The sequence below is a fragment of the Orbicella franksi genome, chromosome 9 (genome assembly GCF_964199315.1).
Source record: "Orbicella franksi chromosome 9, jaOrbFran1.1, whole genome shotgun sequence".
Taxonomy (NCBI): domain Eukaryota; kingdom Metazoa; phylum Cnidaria; class Anthozoa; order Scleractinia; family Merulinidae; genus Orbicella; species Orbicella franksi.
This window is the reverse complement of record NC_138153.1, coordinates 12633065-12650564: the sequence shown is the minus strand read 5'-3', so window position 1 is coordinate 12650564 and position 17500 is coordinate 12633065. Positions and strand designations below refer to the sequence as shown.

The following is a 17500-nucleotide window of genomic DNA, read 5'->3' as shown; positions in this document are numbered from 1 at the left end:
TCTTTAATCCTCCGTTGGAGTGTTCATTTATCGCCGATCTACGTGTGACTTTATCAGGACCATTCCATAAGAATTGAAATAATAACTGGTTTAACTGACTTACAAATTCTTGTGGGGTAGATATTAAAGATGACACATAAACAAATTTCGGGATTAATAGAGATTTGATAAGTGTAATTTTGCCATAAATAGAAAGACCTCTTGAGGACCAAATTCTAGTCAGGTTTTTAATACTGTCTAATCTTTCTATGAAATTCTTTTCAATAAGCAATTTTTGATCATACGTGTAATAAATTCCTAGAGCCTTTATCGGTTCGTTAGGCCATTTAATCCCAAAAGGCTGTGCTTTGCAGTTCCTCTAAGAACCTATCCACATAGCTTCCGTTTTGAAACAATTAATCTGTAAGCCAGAGACAATCTTGAAATCATCTAATAGCCTAAAAAGAGCAGTAGCAAAGCTTGTGTCGGCAAGTATTGCTGTCGTATCATCTGCGTATTGAAGAATTTTTGTCTCCTCACTCCCAATAGAGATACCTTTTATATCTTTATTTTGTCGAATCGCAATTGCTAATGTTTCTATAGTAACTACAAAGAGGTAAGGAGAGAGCGGGTCCCCCTGTCGTACCCCACGTTCAAGCTCAAAGTATTCAGATGAAAGTCCGTTGTTTATCACACAGCTTTGTATGTTTCTGTAGAACGTTTTAACCCAATGGACGAAATTAGGGCCAAAATTGAAGGATTTCAAACAATAGAGAAGAAAATCCCATTCTACGCTATCAAATGCCTTTTCAAAATCAATAAATATCATTAGTCCCGGAATACTTTCTTTTGCAGTGAAATCCATAATATCAAAAACTGATCTAATTGTTTCGCCGATATATCGGTCTTTCACGTATCCAGTTTGGTTATGGTGTATAATGTTTGGAAGAACATTTTTAATTCTTGTGGCGATCACCTTAGACATAACTTTTGTGTCAACGTTTACGAGAGAGATTGGACGCCAGTTCTCAATATAAGAACGATCTTTTCCTTTTTTTCTATTAGAGTAATTACCGCTTGTTTTTGAGAACAAGACATTTCACCTTTTTCAAAGCTTTCGTTCACGCATTTAAGAAAAGGATCGCTTATTAAAGGCCAGAACAATTTGTAGAATTCTATAGGAATTCCGTCATTCCCGGGAGTTTTGTTGGTTTGAAAACTTTCGAGGATATTGTAACATTCCTCAGCTGAAATTTTGCCTTCGCAGGTTAACATTTGTTCTTCGGTTAATTGAGGTATATTCAAATTCTCTAGAAACTTTACAATGTTCTGACGATCGCGCAGTTTTGCCCAACGGGTCGCGTCCACCAAAATCCGAAATTGAAAATCTAGCGGGTTAAGAGAAAAAGATGAGTAAGTTTTAAACTACCGCACTGTTAGCATTGGAAATCATTTTTAAAGCGCTGGACAGAAAAATATCTTGAAGGTGCTTCTCCAAAGTTAAAATAGAAGTCGTGTCATTCCCATGCGAGAGTGAGTTTTAAAACACAAAGCGCCATGATCGCCAAGACTCGTATTTCAAACCTACTCGAAAGAAAGTACTCAACTGATTGAAGCGAAAAGCATCTCTTTCTAAAGACATTTCAAAACGCAGGACAGCTAAAATATTTGTTTCTTATTTTTTAGAACTTTCGCTCCGAAAAATCCCGATGCAAATGTTTGAATATTTATTTTCAAAGTGTAATATTATCCAAGGTTTGCAGGTCCACGGCGATAAAAGCTGCTTCTCCGGAACTGCCGCATCGTTTGAATCGAGAGAGCTCTCTTTGGAAGGTATTTTCAAAGCGCTGGACAGAATAATTGTCTTCTATGTGTTCAGGGACTGATCAGAAAGTCTTGGGGGTGGGGGTTGGGCCGCAGCAGAGAGGGGGTTGGTCATCAGTTTTTTAGCCGCTGGTACGGCTTGGGTCGTTCAATTTTCAGGTTCTCATGGTGGTGGGTCATCCTATTTTATGACAAATAATTCAAGTCTTGAACCACTGGAACAGTTGACCAGACGTTTAGTTTTAATTTTGTGCGCTTCACCTCTCTTACTTTTTGGCCAGTCCCTTATCCTAAGTTTACTTCCAAAATTAGTCTTGTCATTTCTCTGCATGACTGATTCACATTAGGCGCAATGGCTGCTGACAGTAATTGCATTCTAACCGCTTTTAAAGTCGCTTCTCAAAAAGTACTGATGGATGAAAGCGAAATAGGTCTCTTTGGCCGGAAAGCTCTTTCAAAGCGCTGGACAGTTAGAATTTTTCGTCCTCTTTCCTTGCGAATTGCGCTCTGAAAATCCATGCAGGAACAAGGTTTTTCATATTTATTAACTACTAAATTAAACCTTGAATGTTATTACATCATTTAAATTCGCCAATCAGGTGTGTTTCCTAAGATAGCCTCGCAGTTCGAGCACCGAGCTAAAATTAAAACGACTTACCTTTGAAACTAAAAGTAGGGAAAACTAGAGACCATAATGGCTAGTGCGTTGTACAACACAAGATCGCGTGAATGATTCTTGTAGACAAATCAATAAATAAATCAGCTCATGGCATAGTGTGGCTAAACACTTCGTGTAAGCCACACAAAAAAGCACATCTTTCATGTGTTTTCGAGAAAACAAGACGCATGGCTGTGTGGACTCGGGCTTCCAATATCGCGCATCTGGAGTTATCTTTGGGGGACTGCCATATTGCGATTGTCACTGTTGTCACGCAATTTCGTTATTGCTAGTCATGGATGCTGAGTGTAATGAATGTTGTTGAATGTTGTTATGGTACTAGAAAACAATCAAAATAATATATTACCCTACAGGAGTAGGTTCCTACAAATGCCAAAGGTTGAAATTCAAGGACTTTTCAATTACTTTGAAGGCCAAGTTTTAGATAATTGAAGGACCGCTTTTGGAATGGTTTGCATAAGCAATTTTATAATTATTTAATATTATTTCTCAGCTTTTCCATGAAAGTACTATAATTTTCAACTTGATAATTGCTTAAGGAAAAGTATTGCTAAAATCAAGCCCTAGTCCTCAAATTGAAGTACTTTCAAGGCCTTGAATTTTTTATTTTTAAATTCAAGCATCTTCAAGGACTTTCAAGGCTTTTACAAACCCTGAGTAGGTAATGTATTTGCCTTAAATTGCAAGGAGAGGGCAATTTTTTATCTATTATTGGTGTTGAGTCAGTTTGTTGCTAAATGTTGACCCAAGGGGAGTAGTCAGAAATCAGTAGATTAAAGCAATAGTACTGTTCAATAGTTCATAATTATTGCTTTTAATAGAAAAATCCCTGAAACCACTGCAACATTATATAGCTAGAGGGACTGCCCTTGGCAGAGCATAAATTTTGGGACTTATGTATAACAAAACTGTAACAAAACGATGGAAATGTCTCAATATTTGGTATCAATGCTGTGTTGTTTTCCTGTGTATTGACCGGAAACAACGACAAATAAGTCTAACGGAGGAACAATTCACAAGTTATAACATGAGTTTCAATGTTCTTTGTTCAGTTTCTTGGATGATCTGTTCTTGTTTATATTTTGATTAACATTTTTGCAGTTACAGAATGTAACCCACGTAAAACAAAAGTACACCTATACTGGTAGATATTATCATTGTCGCCAAGGGAAATGTTCATGTTGGCGGTGATTTGTCTATTCATTCGATCTTGTTCTTTTGTAGGATGACAGATAGAACTGTGAAATTGTCATCATATTCGACTGCAAAGTTGTCAATGAAGAGTAATTTCTCGGCTAGAGCATTCTCGTCAAAATGAAGAACATCTTCGTTTATCAGTTCTTTAAGAAGTTCATCGTTCATCTTTAATGCCAGTGAATCTTGCGTGTCATTTAAAACTTCAATGGTAGCCGATAGACCAAGCAAAACTCACATTGAACTTTCTGGTTTCACAGGCATTACTCTTAAAAGGGGTATTATTTTGAACTTTATCAATTTTAACCCCTTTCAACTCAAGTATATCATTGTTATGTATACTCTGAAAATAATGTACTAAGCTATTCAGTGATGATACTTCAAGCAGCACACATATACCTTGAGGATGGCTTCTACCATAAATATCCCTTGTATGAGAAACAAATATTTTCAAGCCCATATTGCCATTACAATAGATAGCCACTGCAGTACAGCCTATTGTCAAGACAAAATTGTAGAAATTTTCGGATATAAGTGATTGAAAGGCTCTATCTAAGGAGGTACAGTACTGATATCCTTCTATTGTAGCTTCTTGATGAATAGTACCAGTGTAGGTTTCACTGTATTGAAGTTCATAGTCATTCTCGAACACATTCAAAAGTGTGGGTAATTCGGTCTGCATTAAAAATGATTGTCTGGTTAACTGAGACAAACTTGAATACAACTGATTTCCAATATTCATTATTGACACCAGATCATTAGTAGAATTGATTCCTTGTTTGTTATTGTTAATTTAAAGAGCATAAACTCATTGCAACACATTGTTGTCCTGAACTTTGTCCAAATACCAACTCATTAGCTTGGCTATATGGTGCCGTTATTGTTTTGCTAGGGTCAATTGGAGTAGGACCATTGTTTTCTCTATATCTGAACTCGGTTGAAATTTGCAATAGTTTGATACGTGTGTCTGACTCTTATAAAGACACATGGGTCTATTACAAGAAAACATTGATAAATACTGACTTGCTCTATACTTCAATTTAATTATCCTTTGATATACCCTCACAGAACAATTCAACAAATACTTCTTCTCATGTTGTGCAACTTTATTTAATCTTACCCTCTTCGTATGAAGCTTACAAACATTCTTTGTAACTCTTCTAACCTTCACATAACGACGTAGCGAAGAGGACTTCGGTATGCTTAGACGAATACGCTCATAAACAAATTCCTTCAGTCTCCTGCCCTTTCTTCTGAGACGTTTCAGAGTAGCTTCTGGTATTCTACTGGGTTCTCGATCACGTCTAAATACACGGTTGTGTTTATATGCAAACATAATATGAGATAGCTCGTTTAATATAGCTGGTTTCGCTTGATATTTCTCGATAGAAGGTTCACTCGTAAAAGATCGCTCGTAAATTGATCTCTCGTAAAGTTCGCGGACCGACCCGTTGCCAAAACGCTCCACAAGTTTTAGTGTGGGTCTACCGCGAACGGTGTGTGACTTTGTATGTACATTGCCATCGAATTTCTTTCGCTTTCATCAAGCGAGGAATTTTCCACAAAGGCGGCCGTTGCTTGAAACCATGCTCTCTACGATTCATTGTACGCATGCGCGTACACTTCACGAATGCGCTGTAGTTGAACTGCGTTTTGTGACTAAACGCAAAAAAAAAAAATGGAGTCGAATTTATACCTCGGGCGTTTCCTTCGGAAAGCCCGAGTAATCAGGGTTTCATGTTACATACCTTTTCGAGGAAAACAAAAGTATCAAAATACAAATGTTGGCCTGAAAAGTGAAATTGTCACGTTTGCTACTTCAACGTATTACTAAATTTCAAATAAACGAAAATCAACGCAAATACCAGAGGAAAATTTAAAAGCTGTCTTTGCAAACAGTAATTTAAAGTTATTGTTGATTATGTCTGATCAAGGTGTCTGTCCGTTCATATTCTGCAAGGGGAAAAGCCCTGGGTACCAAGGTAAATACGAAGTGGGAGTGAGCCGGGCAGGGATGAGTACCTGTGTGACAACTATGCCTGAGCTAAACATTGAACTCTGCACTGTCTGAGATTTTCTCACTAGTTTGTTCATTTCGTTAGGAATATACGGTAGAGACATCAGTCTTGATAGAAAAGCTGACAACGTGTTTTGAAAGGGAATCCAGTCGACTGTCTTAGCAAGGAAAAAAGCTGGACGTAGGGCGGCATAGAATTTAAGCCAATCAAAACCTGCTCTAATAAATATGGTAACAAGGATCCGAGGAAAGGCACACGAATGCAAGCGTTGTGATCAGTTGTTTGACCAGTTGTCAGTTTACAAGCAACATGAACGAAATCACACAGGAGAGAAGCCGTATTCATGCAAGCATTGTAAGAAGTGCTTTAGTCAGTCATCACAGTGGAAGGAACATGAACGAACTCACACAGGAGAGAAACCGTATACATGCCAGCATTGTAAGAAGTGCTTTAGTCGGTCATCACATTGTGTGAGACATGAACGAACTCACACTGGAGTGAAGCCGTATTCATGCAAGCATTGTAAGAAGAGCTTTAGCCATTTAGGAAATTGCAAGGAACATGAACGAACTCACACTGGAGTGAAGCCGTATTCATGCAAGCATTGTAAGAAGTGCTTTTATCGGTCATCAGATTGCAAGAAACATGAACGAACTCACACAGGAGAGAAACCGTATACATGCCAGCATTGTAAGAAGTGCTTTAGCCTGTCATCAAATTGCAAACGACATGAAGAAAAACATGCAGTAGACAGTTCGTTAAAACACAAGCAGCAAGATCAGTACCTAAAACTAAGAAAACACCAGGAGCCGTCAACAACTCGAGGTAGCAAAGACTCTAGTGCGTTGGTTTCTTTGACTGTTGAAAGCCTCACCTGTTGGATTTGTCAGGAAGAATTTAGCCTCGAGACATGTCTCATGAAACATTACGATGATCATATGAGATAAAAGCGACACTTATATAAGCCTTATTAATGTTTAAGCTGTCTTCGCCTTTTTTCACCGCGCTGCAGGTTCGGTAGGACATAATTTGTTCTGCTAACGTTAGTGTTGGAGGAAAGTCGATTAACTTTTGAAAACGCGAAATCGAGAGTGCTAATAGCGGTAGGAAATAGAATTTCTCTGAACCTGCAGCAAACCTGACTTCCTGAGAAGAGACCCAGTATGTGATCTATTATCGCTGAAAGCAATCGAATTTAAGTTACAATAACAAAATTTCAAGTTACAATAAGCTTAATGCACAAAGCGAGATGTAATGTAATTACTACACGTTAATTATCTTCAGAACTGACTGACTGGTTAGTTGGGAATCTCGTGTTGTCTTTACACGGTGATCTGTGAGCTCTTTTTCGTTTATCCCGCGGTTGGACTGAGTGTTTCTGGACAAAAGTTTAGTAAACCTGATTACTCTTTTTTTCAATTTTGTCACCAATGTTTCAGGTGATAAAACTGGTGATAGCCTCCTACCCGTACGATGTGTTTGTTCGTCACGCATTCTTCCAATCTTGCGTAACGATCCCAAAAGAGCAACTGCGTAGGGGCCGGGGCTAAACTGGTAATCGCTCTGACGGTATTTTTTAAGTCAGAGTGAAAATAATGTTGTTGCTTTGAAATATGAGCCACCCACTATGCAAGAAGAAATACACAGACTATTAATGTGGTTGAATGTCAGGGTCTCAAAGGACTTGTACCGAAAGGTTATATTGTATAGCTTTATAGTGAGAAGCCTTTGTGGTTTTATTTATCAATCCGTGCGGGATTGTCTCGTCTTAACTTGATAGTAGGGAGTTTAAGAAACCAGGACGCGACGTCGAGGACAACGTCGAATGAAAAATGATTTTATATTTTAAATACAAATCTTGCGATACTCTAAAAGTCATTTTACTTTGTTTCTTAGTGTCAAAACTATTAGGAAACTGAATCTGGGACAGGGCGAAACGTTTGAAATAAAAATAAAAAATTTAGCCGTCGTGGTTCTCTGGACAACGCAAAATTTGGTCATTTCAGGCATAGCACGGCAAGTAAATACACCAAGAATTATAACGCACATGCACAGCCACTGTTCTACTCTTGGTAAACGTTTTGTTTAGCGACGTTCCCGTTGCCGTCGCCGTCGCCGTCTGTAGTTTCTTTAACTCCCTACCAGTGTCTGCTGAGTTTTGAAATTTAGAGGGGTAAAGGGGTAACTTACTCACTTTAATTAACTTTATTTACTTGTCAATTGAATTGAAAAGTACATTATGTTGCATCGTGGATGAGTTATTTAGGAGCCAAAATATCGAATGAAAACTTTGTCCCTAAAGTTGCGTTATTTAGTATGTTTCTACATTAGAAGTTTTTTATGTTTCATTTGCATGTGATGGCAGTTTGGTTTATTCCTGGATGTAACTAGATCAGTTGGCTTTCACTGAAGATGAAAAGCGCTGTAATCCTTGGAATTTTTAAGTGGTCGATCTTTGAACAGGCGATGCTAACACATTCTTTGTGACTACTACATTATATTTATCAGTTCGTTTTGTTGATGAGATATTTGTTATGGCTAAAGCAATAAGTACCATGTTAGTGGTTGATATTGTTAGTGCGTGAATTAAAAATTATTCTTTGATGTTTTTCTCTTGTTTACCCCAAACATGCTCGGTCGAGAGAAGGCTGTCACTCGAGCCGAAACACCTCGTTAATGGAATATATCTATAGAGGTCAATGCGCAGCTTTCTTTTCCGCGCGGCAAAATCACATAAAAACGGAGCAATCAACTTGCAATGATACATGCTGCAGATGGCACGACTTTGGGGCCGGCTGGCTTCGAAGATTTTAGACTGTTGGTCGCCAGCACAAGTATTCTAGTTGTCTAATTTTTGTAGCCCTTTAGGCTATACCGTATATCCTTCAACATTCACATTTTTGGTGGTCAAAACGTTTCAATGGATTGAGAGCGTATTCGCTGGTAATAGTTTCCAGTTTTCGCAGGATATGTTTGTTCTCGAGTTCCAGGCCCTGTGCACGCTATAATGCGTTTTTAATCGCTGTAGTCATTCATATGTATGCGGATTCGAAAGTGATGGTTGTATTGGGTATCAGCGTTTTCGAGCGTTTTGATGCGGATTACGAAAACGCTGCGGAAACGGTGGAGTGGATACGAAGCGTTTGACGAGCTTTCGACAACGCATCGTCAGTTCTAAAACGTAGTAGGGTCGACGGAGCGTCCATTTCAATTGGCCTTGTTGTCTACGTTCACCTTGGCTCCGCTAGAGAGTTTTTAGTAAAATCACTTCATTAAATAATTTGAAGCTTACATCCTTCCAAATCTCCTCCAGCTGGTTTGGCAGTATCAGCTCACATTCTTGCCCTCTCTACAAGGATTCTGAAAAATTATGTAAGTGGGAAACTACTGCTGTTCTAATCCAAACCGAAGACAAAAATCAAAGGTGATTATTTGCAATTGGCTCTCAATATTTCGTCTCGTCTGACTACGGCGTTTTCCTGCCAGTCATATAATCCTCTAATAAAGACGAGCTGCATGATATTTTTTGATAATAGGTTGTATTATATCTATGTTTTGCTTTATATTACTTCATATTTTTTTACCGTGGAAAAGTTGTGTGACTAAAGAGCCCTCCCCCAGCCCCTCCCCCATAGTGGTCCCAGGCTTTGTTTATGAATGGTAACCAACCAAGAGACCAACAATGAAATTTGTTCACATTACAAACATTACAATATAGTGTCCTCATTACGATTCATCTAATGTTATGGAAGGTTAATCCCTTAAACCTAGAAATCAGGTTTCACAGGCACCACATTGCACAATGTAATGGCCCCGGTATGGTTTTGGATCAGAAGCCAAAACCCGAGGAAGTATCATAGAAGTCCGCGCGTGAATGTATCTTGATCTCCTTATTCATGTTGATAATAAACTTTGGAAGTTAGAAAAAAATTCAACAACAAAAAGCAAGGCACACATTCTGCACTTCAATCAGCAACATTTAATACTCTGATTGTCATGAGGCATCGGCCTAGCGCACGGTCAATTTTCCAGGCGTTTAGCGCGAATGACTCTTTTGCTCCTCGCACCAAGACTCTCTCTCTCTTTTTTTCCCTCCGCTGTTTTTCCGCGCTGCGCCCCAACTAGCTGAGCGCCTTGAAGTGGCTAACTGTCACTGAAATTGGGGTAGATGTCGCTGCAACGTATTTAACCCAGTCCTGTTCCCTCCTTGAAATGCTGCCAAACTGTGATCATTCCCAGAGTGATCGAGAGACTGGGGTCTAGTGTAATCACCATGATGGCGGTGTGACAGTGATCTATACAGTCGAAGACCTCGTCGCTGGTTTATAAAGGTAAGAGAGTCTATAAGAATGCCTTTTTCATGTCCAGCTAAGCTATAGAACACAGCCTCACCTCTTTCCACCTCACTGAATACCGCAAAAGATAGTGCCTATGTTGTATAATACAGAATATACCATGGACGGTAGTTCGTGCTGGAAGGTGGACCCAAAGTCTCTGTATTTTCTGTCCTCGTTTTTTCCCCATGATTTAAGGGAATAAAACTTGCAGTTACAATAAATTAGAGCAATGCGATTGTCTTTTGAAAAAGCTATCAAAGACATTGATCAAATGTTTTGAACTGTTATAGTCACTATTGATTTTATGCCATATATGATAAAATATAAACCATTTAATGTAATGAAAAGACTGCGGACTGCAGACTGCAGACCAGGGGTAAAATGCAGACTGCAGACTGCAGACATATCTCTTGTTATTTCCATTATCAAGTACTAACCATAAACAGGCTAACCCAGGTGTTAATCAGAGTAATCAAAGTGAAAGTCTGCATTCCTGGTAGCTTGATTAGTGCTTTAGTTTGGTTAAATATTACTCAGGTTAGCCTGAATAATGCTTAGGCTAGTATGTTAATGGTAAGGAAGTGAAGCCTTGGAGCCGAATGGCTTGTAGTGGAAGGAGCTTATTTCGGTTTCTGTAGCATGAAGCAGCTAGGAGTATTTCCACTCCCCCTGGATGGGATGCTAGTCCATCGCAGGTCGGTCCCCGCAATTTGTTAGGCTTCCCCAATAATTTGCTGGTACCCATTTATACTCCTGGGTGGAGAGAGGCACTGTGAGGGTTAAGTGTCTTGCTCAAGAACACAACACGGTGTCCCTGGCCAGGGCTTGAACCCGGACAGCTCACTCCGGGAATGAGCGCACTAACCATGAGGCCACCATGTCTCCCATGTTAATGGTAATTTACTGGTAAGCTTGTGATAATTGAAAAGGTAAAGCCATATGGTCAGTGTAAAACATGGAGTGCAGATTTCAGACTGCAGACCAGGGAGTGAAATGCAAACTGAGGGCAAAATGCAGACTGCAGCCAGGGGTAAAATGCACACTACAGACTACAGACATTTTAAGTATATATAGTATTATTTCCATGATTGAGTGCTAACTGTAACAGGGTTATTCAGGCTAATTGCAGTGAAAGTCTGCACTCTGGTTAGCCTGAATATCACTTCAGTTAGACTCAATAACCCTCTGGTTAGCCTTTTTATGGTTAACTCACAATGATAAAGTCTGCTTTTTACCCCTGGTTTACAGTATGCATTTCACTCTCAGTCTGCATTTTACCCTTGTTCTGCAGTCTGTGTTCCGCAGTCTGTAGTCTGTAGTCTGTGTTTTACACTGACCGTAATACCATATAGTTTAATAGTCTGGGGTTTGCAGTCAGCATTTTACCCCTGGTCTACAGTCGGCATTTTACCCTCAGTCTTTGTCCTATCCCCAGTCTGCAGTGTTCATTTTACAGTGACTGAAATAAAAATGTAACAGTGCTCCCATTAGTTTAAACAGTGTGCTGTGTGAGAGTACAAATTATGTATGCAGCTTACAAATGATGACAAATGCTTATGCCATCATCAGCCATTTTTGGCATGTGCAGTTACAGAACTTGTTTTGTTTTCACAAGTCAAAAGAAACAAAGCACATCTCTACTAAACAGTTAACAAGGGGACACCTTAGGTGCTGTGTCTTTGTATTGAAGAATTTTTGAACCAAAATACTGTATTAATGCAGTTGTGTACGATCTAAGAGACCTAAGAGTAAGAATGTTTGCAGCCCATTTTTGAAGAAGGTGTAAAGCTTTTATCAAGGAAAAGAAAAAAAAAAAGGCCTTGATCGTGCTTTTTTCTGTTTTAAAGCCTTCAAGGAATTGAAGAGAGCACTAGAGAAGCTGGAGAAACTGCTCCTCTGTGGATTGTGTTTTACTTAACACTTCTTTCCCAGCTGCTCTCTCACAGCCAGTTTCCTGCTTTATAAGAGATCAAATTATGGTCAAGCCTTTTTTATTTGAAAACTAGTATATTTAGCATGTGTCACTACACAGTTAGTGTTTAAACAATAGTTGTAAGCAAAACAATTCTTGTTGCTTATTTTAGTAGTTTGTTATGACAAAAACAACTGTGAGTGGATAAGGGTTATCTACAGGATACAGTGTCATAAAGCTATTTAAGTAACTGGTCACATTGTAGGAATGATGTGCAGTGAAGATGAATGTTGTTGTTACAATCTTTTTTGTTTGTTTGTTAAAAATGGTCAATATGGTGTCCATATGGAATTCCAACGGGTCAGTAATCATTATAAATTTTTATAAATTTGTTAGGTCATGTAGGTGGCCTTGTTTGGTTTACTCGAGACCCCTCACTTACCTGGGACACTGTTTCATGCAATTTGACTTAGATAAACTTGAAAAGAGTTGGACCACTCTTTTTCAAGTTAACCCACATGCAATTAATTGTTAATTTTAATTTTCCCCATCTTTGTCTCTCCATGCCGCTTGTTGGTTTTACCGTGTTTCTATAAATGGGTACCGGTGACCTTTATGCTGGGGTAGCCCGGCAATGGACTAGCATTCCATCCAGAGGGGAGTAGAAATACTCTTAGTCGCTTCATGCTACAGAAACTGGAATAAGCATCAGCCTGATGGGCCACTTGGCTCACATACAGACTTCACCTTTTATGAGCCATTTACGAAATTAAGTTCATTATCACTTCTTTTGAGTTCTACAGTCCTGAGCTGTTATTAGGCTGATTTAGCAAGAGAACGGGAACGTCACTTGACGACGGCGCGCGCAGTACAAATACCCAAATATGGTCAGATGACGACTGCAGGGCGCGCGGAATAACCTGGATTCTGTTCTAATTTGACCATATTTGGGTATTTGTACTGTGCGCGCCGTCGTCAAGTGACGTTCCCGTTCTCTTGCTAAATCAGCCTATTGTCGTACTATGACCAGTTGATCAGTCATAAGCCTAAACATTGGGTGACCTAGCCCTGGTAATTTCTTGTACCCACTTTTGCACTTGGATAAAGAAAGGCACTCTGAGACTGACAGGAAACTGTTTTGCCCAAACACATAACACAATGATTTCAGCCCGGGCTAGAACCCAGACTGCTTGATCCATAGTCCAGCTCACTTACCATGAGACCACCATGCAACCCACATCAAAAACGTTTTCTTTTGATATCAAGCCTTTGGTTCTCAACTTTTAAGCACAGTGTCTTTGAATCGGTGGTGTTATAAATGTAATTATCAGTCATTTATGGAGATGCTTGATTCATCTATTTCTTAGTCTAGACTTAGGTTAGTCTCGTTGAAAGGCGTATTTACAAGAGCATTCGAACACAAGTCACACTGTAAGACCTACAACTGCGCTGAAGAAGCTGTGATTCACGAGTTTAGCGTCAAAAAGAACAGATGACTAGCTTTCGACAGAGATTATGATCCTGAGAGAACACATGCCCTTGTCCCATGATAATCTTTTTCAATGTATTTTAATTTAAGCTTCGCGTCACGCTGTCAAAGTTATTTTTAGTCGCGGTCACATGATCGCGCAGTTTTGCCCAACTGGTCGCGTCTACCAAAATCGGAAATTGAAAATCTAGCGGGTTAAGAGAGAAAGATGAGTTAGTTTTTTTTTTTTTTTTTTAAACTACCGCACTGTTAGGAATGGAAATCATTTTTAAAGCGCTGGACAGAAAAACTATCATAAAGGTGCTTCTCCGAAGTTAAAATAGAAGTCGTGTCATTCCATGCATGAATGATTTTTAAAACAAAGCGCCATGATCGCCAAGACTCGTATTTCAAACCTACTCGAAAGAAAGTACTTAACTGATTGAAGCGAAAAGCATCTCTTTCTAAAGAAATTTCAAAGCGCAGGACAGCTAAAATATTTGTTTCTTATTTCTTAGAACTTTCGCTCCGAAAAATCCCGGTGCAAATTTTTGAATATTTATTTTCAAAGTTCTGTGTTTTTTTTTCCCAAGGTTTGCAGGTCCACGGCGATAAAAGCTGTCTCTCCGAAACTGCCGCATCGTTTGAATCGAGAGAGGTCTCTTTGGAAAGTATTTTCAAAGCGCTGTGCAGAATAATTGTCTTCTATGTGTTCAGGGACTGATCAAAAGGTCTTGGGGGTGGGGGTTGGGCCGCAGCAGAGAGGAGGTGGGTGATCAGTTTCTTGGCCGCTGGTACGGCCTGGGTCGTTCAATTTTCAGGTTCTCATGGGGGTGGGTCATCCTATTTTATGACAAATAATTCAAGTCTTGAACCACTGGAACAGTTGGCCAGACGTTTAATTTTAATTTTATGCGCTTCACCCCTCTTACTTTTTGGCCAGTCCCTTATTCTAAGTTTACTTCGAAAATTAGTCTTGTCATTTCTTTGCATGACTGATTCACATTAGGCGCTATGGCTGCTGACAGGAATTGCGTTCTAACCGCTTCTAAAGTCGCTTCTCAAAAAGTACTGATGGATGAAAGCGGAATAGGTCTCTTTGGAAAGCCCTTGCAAAGCGCCGGACAGTTAGAATTTTTCGTCCTCTTTCCTTACGAATTGCGTTCTGAAAATCCATGCAGGAACAACGTTTTCGATATTTGATTAACTACTAAATTAAACCTTGAATGTTATTACGTCATTTAAATTCGCCAATCAGGTGTGTTTCCTAAAATAGCCTCGCAGTTTGAGCACCGAGCTAGAATTAAAATAACTTACCTTTAAAACTAAAAGTAGAGAAAACTAGAGACCATAATGACTAGTGCGTTGTACGACACAAGTCCGCGTGACTGATTCTTGTAGACAAATCAATAAATAAATCAGCTCACGGCATAGTGTGGCTAAACACTTCGTGTAAGCCACACAAAAAAGCACATCTTCCATGTGTTTACTGGAAAATAAGGGTGTCATATTACACACCTTTTCGAGGAAAACAAAAGTATCAAAATACCAATGTTGGCCTGAAAAGTAAAATTGTCACCTTTGCTACTTCAACTTATTACTAAATTTGAAATAAACGAAAATCAACGGAAATACCAGAGGAAAATTTAAAAGCTGTCTTTGCAAACAGTAATTGTAAGTTATTGTTGATTATGTCTTATCAAGGTGTCTGTCCGTTCATATTCTGCAAGGAGAAAAGCCCTGGGTACCAAGGTAAATACGAAGTGGGAGCGAGCCGGGCAGGGATGAGGACCTGTGTGACTACTATGCCTGAGCTAAACATTGAACTCTGCACTGTGTGAGATTTTCTCACTAGTTTGTTCATTTCGTTAGGAATATACGGTAGAGACATCAGTCTTGATAGAAAAGCCTGACAACGTGTTTTGAAAGGGAATCAAGTCGACTGTCTTAGTAAAGAAAAAAGCCGGAGGTAGGGCGGCATAGAATTTAAGCCAATCAAAACATGCCCCTTATAAATATGGCAACAAAGATCCGAGGAAAGGCACACGAGTGCAAGCGTTGTGGTCAGTTGTTTGACCAGTTGTCAGCTTACAAGCAACATGAACGAACTCACACAGCAGAGAAGCCGTATTCATGCAAACATTGTAAGAAGTGCTTTAGTCAGTCATCACATTGGAAGGAACATGAACGAACTCACACAGGAGAGAAACCCTATACATGCCAGCATTGTAAGAAGTGCTTTAGTCGGTCATCAGATTGTGTGAGACATGAACGAACTCACACTGGAGTAAAGCCGTATTCATGCAAGCATTGTAAAATGTGCTTTAGCCGATCATCAACTTGCAAGCAACATGAACGAACTCACACTGGAGTGAAGCCGTATTCATGCAGGCATTGTAAGAAGTGCTTTTATCGGTCATCAGATTGCAAGCAACATGAACGAACTCACACAGGAGTAAAACCGTATTCATGCAAGCATTGTAAGAAGTGCTTTAGCCAATTAGGAAATTGCAAGAAACATGAACGAACTCACACTGGAGTAAAGCCGTATACATGCAAGCATTGTAAGAAGTGTTTTAGCCAATTAGGAAATTGCAAGAAACATGAACGAACTCACACAGGAGTAAAGCCGTATTCATGCAAGCATTGTAAGAAGTGCTTTAGCCAGCCATCAAATTGCAAACGACATGAAGAAAAACATGCAGTAGACAGTTCGTTAAAACACAAGCAGCAAGATCAGTACCTAAAACTAAGAAAACACCAGGAGGCGTCGATAACTCGAGGTAGCAAAGAGTCTAGTTTGTTGGTTTCTTTGACTGAAAATAATTTAAGCCAAGTTGAAAACCTCACCTGTTGGATTTGTCAGGAGGAATTTAGCCTCGAGACATGTCTCATGAAACATTACGATGATCATATGAGATAAAAACGACTCTTATGTAAGCCTTATTACGGTTTAAGCTATAAAACTTTGTCTTCGCCTTTTTTCTCCGCGCTGTAGGTTCGCTAAGACATAATTTGTTCTGCTAACGTTAATGTTGGAGGAAAGTCGATTAACTTTTGAAAACGCGAAATCGAGAGTGCTAATAGCGGTAGGAAATAGAATTTCTCTGAACCGGCAGCAAACCTGACTTCCTAAGAAGAGGCCCAGTATGTGATCTATTATCGCTGAAAGCAATCGAATTTAAGTTACAATAACAAAAATTTCAAGTTACAATAAGCTTAATGCACAAAGCGAGATGTAATGTAATTACTACACGTTAATTATCTTCAGAACTGACTGACTGGTTAGTTGGGAATCTCGTGTTGTCTTTACACGGTGATCTGTGAGCTCTTTTTCGTTTATCCCGCGGTTGGACTGAGTGTTTCTGGACAAAAGTTTAGTAAACCTGATTACTCTTTTTTTCAATTTTGTCACCAATGTTTCAGGTGATAAAACTGGTGATAGCCTCCTACCCGTACGATCTGTTTGTTCGTCACGCATTCTTCCAATCTTGCGTAACGATCCCAAAAGAGCAACTGCGTAGGGGCCGGGGCTAAACTGGTAATCGCTCTGACGGTATTTTTTAAGTCAGAGTGAAAATAATGTTGTTGCTTTGAAATATGAGCCACCCACTATGCAAGAAGAAATACACAGACTATTAATGTGGTTGAATGTCAGGGTCTCAAAGGACTTGTACCGAAAGGTTATATTGTATAGCTTTATAGTGAGAAGCCTTTGTGGTTTTATTTATCAATCCGTGCGAGGTTGCCTCATCTTAACTTGATAATAGGGAGTTTAAGAAACCAGGACGCGACGTCGAGGACAACGTCGATTAAAAAATGATTTTATATTTTAAATACAAATCTTGCGATGCTCTAAAAGTCATTTTACTTTGTTTCTTAGTGTCAAAACTATTAGGAAACTGAATCTGGGACAGGGCGAAACGTTTGAAATAAAAATAAAAAATTTAGCCGTCGTGGTTCTCTGGACAACGCAAAATTTGGTCATTTCAGGCATAGCACGGCAAGTAAATACACCAAGAATTATAACGCACATGCACAGCCACTGTTCTACTCTTGGTAAACGTTTTGTTTAGCGACGTTCCCGTT

The 17500-nt window shown here is 39.3% G+C and overlaps 2 protein-coding genes across 2 annotated transcripts in view; both read left to right on the top strand.

Moving 5' to 3' along the window:
• LOC145498069 (uncharacterized) overlaps positions 1-17500 on the top strand; it is a 215076-nt gene that overhangs the window by 9286 nt on the left and 188290 nt on the right. The window lies entirely within an intron of this gene.
• On the top strand, positions 4501-16383 carry LOC145498059 (uncharacterized). The gene is made up of 2 exons (XM_081477938.1): positions 4501-6423; positions 15511-16383. The coding sequence occupies exons 1-2, from the start codon at positions 5922-5924 to the stop codon at positions 16332-16334; spliced, it is 1326 nt and encodes a 441-aa protein (XP_081334064.1). The 5' UTR covers positions 4501-5921; the 3' UTR covers positions 16335-16383.

Bases quoted from the DNA above. Each gene is read 5' to 3' on its own strand.
- LOC145498059 (XM_081477938.1), top strand. From the start codon at position 5,922: ATGGTAACAAGGATCCGAGGAAAGGCACACGAATGCAAGCGTTGTGAT. The intron at 6,424-15,510 runs ATGAAGAAAAAC...CTTACAAGCAAC, and splicing joins GTCATCAAATTGCAAACGAC to ATGAACGAACTCACACAGCA.